Source organism: Quercus suber, unplaced genomic scaffold (genome assembly GCF_002906115.3).
Source record: "Quercus suber isolate HL8 unplaced genomic scaffold, Cork oak 2.0 scaffold_197, whole genome shotgun sequence".
Classification (NCBI taxonomy): Eukaryota; Viridiplantae; Streptophyta; class Magnoliopsida; order Fagales; family Fagaceae; genus Quercus; species Quercus suber.
In genome coordinates, this window is record NW_027069655.1 from 475,187 (window position 1) to 486,823 (window position 11,637).

The 11,637-nt window shown below is 36.6% G+C and overlaps 2 protein-coding genes across 2 annotated transcripts; both read right to left on the minus strand.

Moving 5' to 3' along the window:
• Nucleotides 1–3,013: 3,013 nt before the first annotated feature.
• LOC111995823 (pectinesterase 3) lies at nucleotides 3,014–4,041 on the minus strand. The gene has a single exon (XM_024027771.2). The coding sequence runs from the start codon at nucleotides 3,946–3,948 to the stop codon at nucleotides 3,208–3,210; it is 741 nt and encodes a 246-aa protein (XP_023883539.1). The 5' UTR covers nucleotides 3,949–4,041; the 3' UTR covers nucleotides 3,014–3,207.
• A 2,092-nt stretch (nucleotides 4,042–6,133) lies between these two features.
• On the minus strand, nucleotides 6,134–9,009 carry LOC111995144 (small ribosomal subunit protein uS4y). The gene is made up of 3 exons (XM_024027051.2): nucleotides 8,875–9,009; nucleotides 7,767–8,148; nucleotides 6,134–6,600 (listed from the first exon to the last, which is right to left on the minus strand). The coding sequence occupies exons 1-3, from the start codon at nucleotides 8,900–8,902 to the stop codon at nucleotides 6,417–6,419; spliced, it is 594 nt and encodes a 197-aa protein (XP_023882819.1). The 5' UTR covers nucleotides 8,903–9,009; the 3' UTR covers nucleotides 6,134–6,416.
• Between the last annotated feature and the right edge of the window lie 2,628 nt (nucleotides 9,010–11,637).

Below are 11,637 nucleotides of genomic sequence, written 5' to 3' on the forward strand. Positions count from 1 at the left end.
GGGGGGTTAGGTGAATGCATTAAATGCGAGGGTGACAGCTTACTTTGGGCCTGGTCTTTCCCGAAAATCACCCTTGTCAGGCCGAGGATGAGGAGGTCCTCGGCGTGGATTGGGAAAAGAGGCTTTCCCCAATTTAGCCTTGAATAGTCAGTGTTCCTCGGCATGGGCCTTGGGCCTGCTATCCGATGGGCCGAGGCCATCAGGCCCACGGGCCCCACATGTTATTTTTTGTGTTTGTGCCTGTATGCATTGCTTATAAATTCCCCCCCCCCCTCCCCCCGAACTTAAATTCTAACTCCGCTACTGGATGGAACAAGTTGAGTTGTGAGAGAGAAGCATAATATATTCTACTGTGGGTGCATATTCTAAACAATTTATCGTTTATTGTGAGTCTCTGGTTTGAAGTGAGTCCATTCATGTGTTTATAATCCATTGTTCACTTCTATTAATATTTTAAGATAGTGGGTCTAGTGTGGACTTGGGCTTTATCTATATTACATGCCCTTCTTTTTGAGAGATGCGACATGTGAGATTCAGGTCAATTTATTTCAAGCTATTATTTTTGCTCTCCTTTTTTTTCAACTTTTGAGCTTTTAATAATTCTCAGTGACCGATGAAGATTAGCTTACTTATCATTTATCAAGCTAACTCATTATTTTATTGTTATCCGTGGCTTATTTAATACTCTATCAAAACCCATTCAACCACCAAATTTATTATGAATAGTAACAATCGATCTCTCCTTTTCTCTCCTAGTTTTTTTTTTTTTTTTTTTTGGTTGGCAATTGGAGTTCTTTACTCAATCACAATTAAGGAAAGGTATATTAGAAGGTTGTTCTTAACTTTCATGAGTGGAATTGCATCCATCACGAAAGTCGATACTATAGTCTAATCTTGGGTGGTTGTTCAGCCAAAAGAGCCATTCACACTAAATTCTACTCTAGGTGACATGAGTCAACCCTTAGAACTGTAAATTCATTCTAAACCTCTCTTTATTTTTTTGTTCTTGCTAACTATATGGGTTTATTTTAGTTTGATCAAAACTAGTTTATTCTTTGCTATATTTCCAACACACCCTTGTTTAAAAACTCCGTTTTTTTAGAGAAAGCTGCAGAAATTTATTGTTAATATAAATAGAAAATTACAAGAGCAGTATATGCTAGGAGAGATCAAAACTCTCAAAGAAAAAATCTACAAACAACAGAGCATCAATACAAAGAATCCACCTCAAGCTAAGGGGAACCATCAATACAAATTGAGGACCCAAAAATCAAAAACTCGCCAAGAATCCATCAGAGCCACTTAGGGGAACACTAAATCTAGAAGAGAGATCTCACCCCCGCCGTGAAAACACAAATGCTCAATAACCATAGGAGGCAAACAAAATAATGTAGACAAAAGAGTACTAAAATTATGTGTAAATAGTGAAAGCATTGACTATGTTTTTCTCTGGGGGAAAAGTTAAACTAACAAGATTGGAGCACTCTATTTACCATAATCAATCATGAAGCAGAAGTAATACACTTCATCACTAAAGATGGATCTCTTTGGTGATGATGTATTGATGTGTTATACTTCTGCTACATATTTGGTGATGGTAAATGGCATGTTAAAAGGATATATTCAGCCAACCAGAAGTACAAGGCAAGGGAATCCATTTATTCTTGTTGTGTGCAGAAGGCCTCACCTCACTTTTACTTGATGCTGAGAGAGCTGGGAAGATCACTATGGTATCAATTAGTAAAGGATGGCAGTATTCTCTTTTGTAAGGCTTCAAAGGCTGAATGCCAAAACTCAGTGGATTCACTATAGTTATATGAGGATGCTTCAGAACAAAAGCTCAACTCTGAGAAGACAACTTTATTCTTTAGTTACATGCCCATTCCAGTATTAAAGATAGAATTAAATCCATGCTGGGTGTACCTAGTATTTAACAGTATGATTATTATTTGGGGTTGCCATCCTTGATCCTTCATTGGCAGAGAAAAGATAAAAGACCTAACTATGCAAGATTGGGTAGAGAAGAAATAACAAGGTTCGAAATAAAAGCTTTTGTCTCAAGCAGGGGGGAAAGTTCTTATCAAGGCGATGGCCTAGGAAATTTCTACCTACACAACGAGTGTATTTATACTACCTGATAAGTGCACTAAGATCAACTCAATGGCAAGCAGAATCTGGTGGGATCAACAATGAAGTGAATGCAAAATTAATTGGATGAGTTGGCAAAAACTGTGTAGTTCCAAGAGAAGAGGTGGCAAGGAGTTTGGATATTCGAAAACCTTCAATTTGGCTTTACTGGCCAAGCAAGGTTAGCAAGTAGCAACCTATTCATCACCCTCAATCCTGAAGTCACTTTATGCAAGCTAAATTTCATGGTAATCCATCGTATGCTTGGCATAGTATTATGAAAGCAAGGAAGGCGATAGAGAGAGGGTCCATGTGGCGGGTTGGAATGGGTCATCACATTAAAGTCTGCACAACAACGGTTGCCTATACGGCTATAACGGCCGGTTACATATATGATTATGTCTCCTCATAGAATTCTGGATGCAAAATGCCTCTGTTAATGAATTGATAGACAGTCACAAAAACTCATGAAACACAGCTTTATAGGATGAAGTCTTCTCTCCCCAAAGTAAATATGTTTCGCAAAAGGATTATTTCGACTTATGCATGTCAATTGTGTGGCTCTGCCCATCAGTACAAGCAATGTGGCAGCAAAGTAAGCTGTGTTTTTATAAAGGTGCCAAAGAGGGAATAAGAGCTCTGTTAAAATGCCTGTAATAACAATCTTCGCCTCAAGAATTTGCGGTTTGATGTACCATGTTTTTGTTAATTTGGAGATTTCAGAATGAGAGGCATGAAAGGGGTAGCTTAGAAGGGCATGGAATTTGCAATGGAACTTGGCTTGAGGGAGATCATTGTGTTTTCTCAACCTCAAACTCAGTGAAGCATTGTAGAATTTCGAATTGTATCAAAGTTCTTACTCCCATAAAACAAGAATCAATCAATCTTGACAAAAGAAGAGATTGCAATCCAAAAAATCATTACTACAATATATGGATTGCTTATACAATTTGTACATGCATTACCAATTTATAAGCAAGCACAAATAAGATAACAAATTAACATCAGAAACACTCACACACATACAAAAGTAAGATCACAAATTGTTCATTAAACATAGTTTAAAAAGGACCAAAAATTTCAATGAAGGGGAACATTGAAATTGCGAAGAAGGGTGTGGATATTAGCCAAAATTGCTAAGCAATTACTTGTGTACTCCTGTGACTTCTTGATCTTGGTCTTGACTTCATCAAGAGCCGTTGACCCAGTCTCTTCCAAACCATCCAAGCACGTCTCTTGGTCCGTCATGGCAGCACTGATCCACGTCCGTAAATCGCCGATCTTGGCCTCCGTCAACACCTTCTCTCGTCCTGAGCAAACCTCCATCGCCACCACCGAGTCATTGAGTCGACTCACCGCATCCTCTATCTGGCTCTGACAGTCAGCGAAAGCTGCCCCTTGGTTCGAATTCGAAATCATGGTGTTCTTGAAGTTAGAGAGCTCGGCGATGGAGACTCGGAGAGAGAGCTTGAAAATGGCTTCTGGGTCAGTGAGTTTTTGAGAAGATGAACATAATGAAGTTATGCTGGAGAAGCACGAGTCGGGGTAGCGAGTCACGTTGCAGACGGCTTTGATGACTGAGTCAGTGTCATGCACGGCCGAGTTGGATGATGATGGTAAATCAGGTGGGTCAGATGCGGCCATATGGACAAGCACTCCGAACATGGCACCGAGGGTTAGAGACAAGAAGAGAATGGCTAAGATTGAAACTGCAGTGACAAGGGGCTTCTTCTGTGTGTTTGTGTTTGGATTTGGAGATTGATGCTGGAGTTCAAGGTCTTGTACTTTGCCATAGCCTTTGATGAAGTTAATTGAATCCATGTTTGCTTTTCTTTCTTCAGTTTTGGTTTGGGGGTTTTGAGCTTTTGAACAATGTTAACGTGTTCGTGGTGCTCGAAGTAAACAACTTTGATACCGACACATATGACATATATTGATATATTATTTTTTAGACTTTAAAAATAATAATAATAATAAATATTGTTTAGACTTTGGACTAGAAAATAATATATCAATTATTGTGTATATGACCAATTTTTTGGTTTACCAGTAATTCAAAAAAAACAGTTTACAGTGGTCACAGATTTATTCCGAGCCAACAGTAAGGAAGAAAGGTTGCTGAAAAAGTGTGCATTTGGATTATGATTAAAAATTAAAATTATTTTATTATTTAGCTTATTTTTGTTACTATTTATAGGTCTCATTCATGGGTCTCACTGTACTAAGGGTCATCGATAGACTGGGCTTCATGCGCCTCACGGTACTAAGGGTCATCGATGGACTGGGTTGGGCCGGCCCAACCCATTTTTACTTGGCCCATGAGCATAATGGGCTATTAATTAGTTAATGGGCCGAGTCGGGCTGGACCGAAAGAGAAAACCCCAACCCATGATCCTGCCCATGGGTAATGCCCATTTTGTCTTAAGCGAGCTATGCTACCAAGTTGAACCTAATGGGCTACCCATAGGCTTGTATTAGCATATTATTTTATTATTTTTATAGGAGAAAAATCAATTTTTTATAAGAGAATAATCAATCTATTTTTATAAAGGAAAGAATCAAAAAATTTAATACTTAATTATAATTTTTTTTTTTTACAGTCAAATCTATATAATTTTTTGTTTTGTTGATCAAAACCTTTTTTTTTTTATTAAGACTTTAAATAGTTTTTTATTTTTATCTTTAATTAAAAAAAATGTCATATGGTTAATTCAAATTTGCTAGACTACTAAAAAAATATATATTTAGTAAACTAAGTTTAGCACAATTACTTTAAGTATCTTAATGGTTTGAGGAGTTCTCTTAAGGAATTCCTCTATAATATCTCAAGATCAATCATTCATACGCCTCTTATAAATTTTTGTTATAAATTATGAGTTATTAGGTTGAGCTAATCGACTGGGCTACTGGGCTCGCCCACCGGGTACCCATAGACATAAAAACCAGCTCACGGCCTAACCCATTGGACTAATGGGCTACTCTTGGGCCTCAATAACAACGGATCGGGCCACCCATTAGCCTGGTGGGCTGTTAGGTTTTTAGGTCGATCTGTGGGCCATGGGCTATTTGGGCTATTTGATGACCCTTACACGGTACTATTTAAACTAACTTTTACCTTTATCCACAGTACTTTCAGCAATAATTTTTAATTTCAGCAAAATAAACAGTATCCAAACACACCCTAAGATTGCATTCTTTGTAAATTAGATAACAGGATGAATTAAAATGACAAGAAGTTTAGAATATGAGAACTAAATAATGTTATAAAACCTTGAAACCTAAATTGAAAACATGGTCAAAATATAGAGACCAAAAAGATATTTTTGCCTATAATAATATATATAGTTTTTACTACGAAATGGTTTATAATTCATATCGATAAATTATATCTCTCAATGTTAATATTGGACAAAACTTAACTGTTGGTCTGAAATTGAGTCCAAACTGTGCATAAATACCTTCGTCTAACTGCCAAGATTGATCTACAATAGGCTAATCATCAACAGAACAGAACTTGTTTATATCTCTAATTTTTAATTCTGGACGGAACTTAACAGTTTCATTTTAATCCCAACTTTTGGATTTAAATGTAAAAATTGAAACTTCGTGAATTATATTGTTAAATGACCCAACTAGAAAAGGGTAAATTTTAATTTACCCTTGATTCTAAAGTGCGCCCACACCACCCACTTCCATACCCGTAAAAAGAATCAACAAAATACACTTGAAAACTTTACCGGTAAAACATGGTAACAAACTAACAATTGACCCACGAGCAAAACTTAAAACTTAGGTACAGTTCTCTAACCATATTCAAGCACATGGTTACATTAACTAATGATACACAAACAATTTTATCTTTCCAAAAGACAATTAAATTTAATACAGTTTTGCATTAGAATTTAATTAAGGAACTTAATGTACTACGCCTAAAGAACTGCAACTAAGTTTTACCCTTGACCCAAAAGGCTGTGAACACTGGCAACTGATTTATCACACACTAACATATCCAATAAGCACATCCCATGTATAATTAACAGGCCTAGAAGGCTCATAAATGACAGCTGAAACTCTAGCTAGCAATCGTCCATAATGAATTTCCTCTGCCATTGGGTTCGACACACATTTTTAAGCCAAGAAAGCACACATTGTACATATAAATAACAACAAGCTATTTCTATTCTCACTTAAAGTGATACTAAACATTGCAAGCAAAACATTGAAAGTTCAACAAAGTTGAGACCTCAGTCCTACTGGTAGTATTACTAGTAAAGGTCCTAACCCATCACTCATTCTTCATCCTCTTCATCTGCATCTCCACCAGCAGCCTTCTTAGCAGCTGCCTTCTGATTCCTTCTCTTCACTCTTCCAGGTCGTCCACCACCAAATGGACTGGTAAGTGAGAAATCAATGTGCTTCTGTGAATCAACCCTCACCATGAAAGATGGAATATTCACAACCTGCCTCCCAACCCTGGCCAGCCAAAAAACAGTCATTAGCATTGTAAGAGTAAATGATCCTTAACCCTCATAAGTGCAGCCAAAATCACTAATCGTACGCATTCAAGTCAACGGTACAAAATGATTATCCATTTTAACACTGAAATTTTTCTTACAAATGCAGAAATTATTCTTTAGAAGAGAGGGAGAAACATCAGGCACTTTTGGAAACGTCAGTAACTGCAGTAACGAGTTGCATTTAACAACTTTGAGTTTTTATCAGGGCTACTATCCTACAGAGGCATCAACCTTTGATATATTTTCCCAACTCTTCTAAGCTAAAGAAGAATTAAAATGAAATTTTTACAGACACTGCGGTACATAGGATTAAGCATCAATGTCCAGGCAGCTAATTCATATATAAGAGAAAGGAAATACAAGATGAAGGAAGAAGAATACAAAGTACTGCCTCAAATCATTCACCCATACTTTCTGAATATCTTTTGAATTTTGATTCAGAGCAGTTCTGGGAAATATATACAATCTTTATTCGACAAAACAATGGTATCACCAAGACAGTACTAAAAAATTCTAAGAAGCCCATTTGAGAGGGTATGATTTCATGGGAATAGATTACATCAACAAGAAGTGCATACAAACTAAAATAGCAAATAAATACATACACAAGCCACAAGAATAAAGCCAAGGGTCTCAATTGGAGTCCATTAACCACACACAAACATGCACACAAACATGCACATACGTATTAGCAGTGTGCCAAACATGTAAATTTCATATAAATTCATCAACACACCATTACTACCATGACAAAGTTACCAAGAACACCATCACATCCAATTGTTCCACTTGCACTACAGTGCCATCACCATCAAATGCATCAACTGTTAACACTACCATTACCATCACCACCACCACCACAACAATTGCTCACAGTTACAAAAAGAAACACCAGGATTATATTGAGCACAAAAATGCTATTTAAACAGGTCAGTTTGCATCATTCAAGGTATTTCTTTTATGAACACATCTGTATTGGCCATACCTCTCTTATTTCTACCTTACAAGGAAACAAGGCTTTCTCAAGATCTAGTTACAACCAACTTACAAGTCTAATCGTTTGTAAACAACATAGTAGTGAAGCAGTTATTCTATATTTACCAATCAAAAAGGTAATTTTACCTGATGTGCTTCTGCCTAATGAGCACTCGAGCATGGTGGATGGACTTGGCCATTCCCGACTTGAAGACAAGTGTCTGAAGACGACGCTCAAGGAAGTTCTCCACAGTCAGGGCCAAGACATAATCAAGCTTGTTCTGACTCTCATCCAAAAGCCCATACCGATTCATCCTTCGGAGAAGAGCCTCACCCTCAAAGATTCGACGAGAGTTCTTCTCATCGAGGGTCAGAAGCATCCTTGCATTGTTACGAATACGGCTAAGAGCATACTGAACCCTCCACAACTCTCTCTTGCATCGCAGCCCATACTCTCCCACAAGCCTCAACTCAGCATCCAACCGCTCCTTCTCATATGGACGGCGAGGCTTCTTAAAGGTCTTCCCATCTACATATAACTCAGTTTATATTAATACAAAGAAACAAAATTTATCTGCAATTTTTAATAAACACCTCAAAATGATTTATTAACTTATGCCATGCTGGGTTTATGAGAAAAATAAAGAACGACCTTAAAAATAGCTCTCGGTTTGGCTGCCAAGGAACCCATTATGAGGGGAAAAAATAGACTGCATCGAAATTCCAACATCTTCTATGATAAAGTTACTAACTAAACTCAGTCTGGTATTTACAATTAGTTTGGTTTCTTAGAAAATAAAACAAAAGAATAAATTAACACTCAATTTAGCTGAATGAAACCTATGGAGATAAAAGAACATGTATGGATTCCAACATCTACCCATGTTATAATTTCTAGCTCAACTCACTAATCATTGCACATAATTTGACACAACTGAGGAGCCCATTTTCCCACAAACCAAACAACAGAAAATGCAAGACAATCATATTGAATATCACCAAAAAGATCCCTTTTTTTATTCTGAATCTAAAATTCCCATCCATCATTTGATATTTGAAATCACATAACACAAAACCCTCAAAACTCAAAAACACAACAAACTAATTATTAGCCAAGTTAAGCATAAGATCTAAGGTTCCAACTTCAATTCCTTTCCTCAATTTTCTCAGCACCCAAACAAGTATTAACAGTAAAAACCCAAAAACAAAAACAAAACAAAAAGTACTTCAAGATCAAAAGGTAGATAGGGCTTACAGTTGCGATAGAAAACAACGTGAACCATGGCTGCTCTCTCTCTCTCTCGCTCGCTTGGATGAGCTAGCTAGGAGGAAAGTGAAGGTGTGAAGCGACTTTGCGATTTATAAGGGAACCCTAAAACCCTAATCTTGGAATTGGATTTACAAACTACTTGTTGCCAAACATAGTTCTTGGGTTTTAAGGCCTGGCCTGACCCATATTTTCAGAGGCCCATAATTTACATGGGCCAAATGTAAATAGCACAAACCATGGATCGGGCTTTAAAATGAATGAAACATTTATATACAGTTTGGGGAGTTGATTTGATAGCAAAGGTCATTTAGGTTTGTTTGTTATAAAAGCATCCGCATTCGGATTGCTATATGCCAAACGCAAGTCACATTTGGCATACAAGCCCAAAAAAAGGCCAACAACTAGAAGGCCATATGCTAAAATGCTAAAAAAATTTGAGATATAGCTACAGTAACATCTCAAATGTAAGATAGTACTGTAGCTGAATTGCAAAAAAAAAAAAAAAAAAAAAATTTAATACTCTCATTTCTCTCTCCTCTCTACTTTTAACCCGGCAATTTCTCTCTCCTCCCTCATTTTTTCTCTTTCTTTTTTCTCTCTTCCTTCTTTCTTTCTCATCTGCTCTCTTCAGACCTAACACCCTGTGGTGGAGATCGGTGGGTGGCAAGATTGGCACGGCAGAGATCGGTGGGTGACGAGATCGGTGGAGCTGTGGTAGCTGTGGCGTTGTGATCTGATGTGGGTTTGCTGGTTTTTTTTTTTTTTTGGGTTTGCTGGTATCGGCATTGTGGTGGCTGTGGCGTTGTGATCTGGTGTGGGTTTGTTGGTATATGTTTTTTTTTTTTTTTTTTCTGGGTTTGCTGGTATCGGCGTTGTGGTGGCTATGGCTGTGGCGAAGATCGGTGGGTGGCGAGATCGGTGGAGCTGTGGTGGCTGTGGCGTTGTGATCCGGTGTGGGTTTGCTGGTATCGGCGTTGTGGTGGCTGTGGCGTGGCGGAGATCGGTGGATGGTTTTTCTGGGTTTGTGGCGTGGAATGGTTTGTGGGTTTGTGGTTTTTCTAGGTTTGTGGCGTGGCGTTATTTCTGGTATATAAATTTCTGGGTTTGCTGGTTAATGGTTTTTTTTTTCTTTTCTTTTCTGTTTCGCCGATCTGGGTTGTTGATATGGATGATGGAGGAGTTGTGTGGAGGAGTTGGGTTGATATGGATGATGGATTTGGAGAAGGAGGCCAGAAGAAGGTGAAAAGTAAAGGAATGGAGGATGACACCCGTGGGGGAGAAAATTGAGAAAAAACAAAAAAAAAAAAACAAAAAATATATTTTATTACGTAAATATATTATTCTAGTGAGTAGAAGAGGAAAATAGAATTTTGGGATGTTGAGTATATTGTAAATGGTATAGTATAATTGATAAAGTAGATTTTTAAGATGGTAAAATAAGATGGGATATAGGATCCGGCTGTGAATGCTCTAAGCAAGTAAAGCTTTAACATTAATTTTAGACTTTTTTTAATAAATGAGTTAAGCCTAAGGAAAAAAAAAATCATTAATAGAATCATGAATAATAGGGCTCGATAAGAAAATAAGTCGAGTCTGGGCTAATTTATGACCTTGATAATAGGCTTGTATGTGCTTGAAAAAGAAATTCATATTTTAATAAGCTTTTAATAAATTGAGAGTTGAAACGACTCTTCCAAACCAAATGAGCTTTATAATATGCTTTTGTTGGATCTTGAGCTCAAGAGCTTCATGTTGAGCTCGTGCTAGGCTTGACCATTGAATCAAGACAAGCCAACTGAGCTCAAACTATTGGGCTTTTATATGAGTTTGAGTTCAAATATTTTTTATTTGATACGAATTTTGAAAAATTCACTATTAGATTATGTTCATTTTACACCCTACATAGTACATACTTATAAAATTTCAAAATGATTAAATACCAATAACCATGTTATCTATCAAATGCTTCAATTTATAATTTTTGTATTGTAAAATTATACATAAAAGATGGGTTACAAGACAAGTAATAAATAGTATTCGATTGACACGAAATTAACCATGCATGCTATCAATATATAGAGAAAATGTATTCCAATAGTGGAATTTTCTAAATCATAATTCAATAACAAATTATTGGATGATGTAGCATTACTTAGAATTATACAAAATGTAACTTAATCTTGACCCAGTATATATATTGGACGAAATATAAAAAGATCCCATGGGGTTTGGATCAGTTGCAAACAAACCTCTATAATATTAATTTTTGTATTATTGTTCTATGAGGCTTAATAATTGTTCAAATTAACAATTCCGACTGAAGTTCTTTTAGTTATAATTGACAAAAAATGTTCATGTGTTATATATACCCCTATTATTTTTAAAATTGATTTTTTTTAAATATTAAAGTAGTCACGTTCACACCACGTGACAATTTAACATAAGTAGGATGAAGAGGTCAATTTAAACAGATCTTAAACCCCAAGGGTAAATAATAAAAAGGTGATAGCACAAAGTCTTTTTGCATTTTGGGCTTATAATTATTTGTATGTTAAGGGAGACTTCATATCAAATTATCAATGTATGGTGGATTTCAGTTAGCTTAACTGGTAAAGTTTCTGATTGTTGTATAACTCTGATTGTTGTATAAGAGATCTGGGGTTCAATCCCCACCTACACCAAAAACTGATTGGTGTCTTAGTCTGATGATAAAGAGCTATCATCAAAAGCAGACGCCATAGGTTGAAA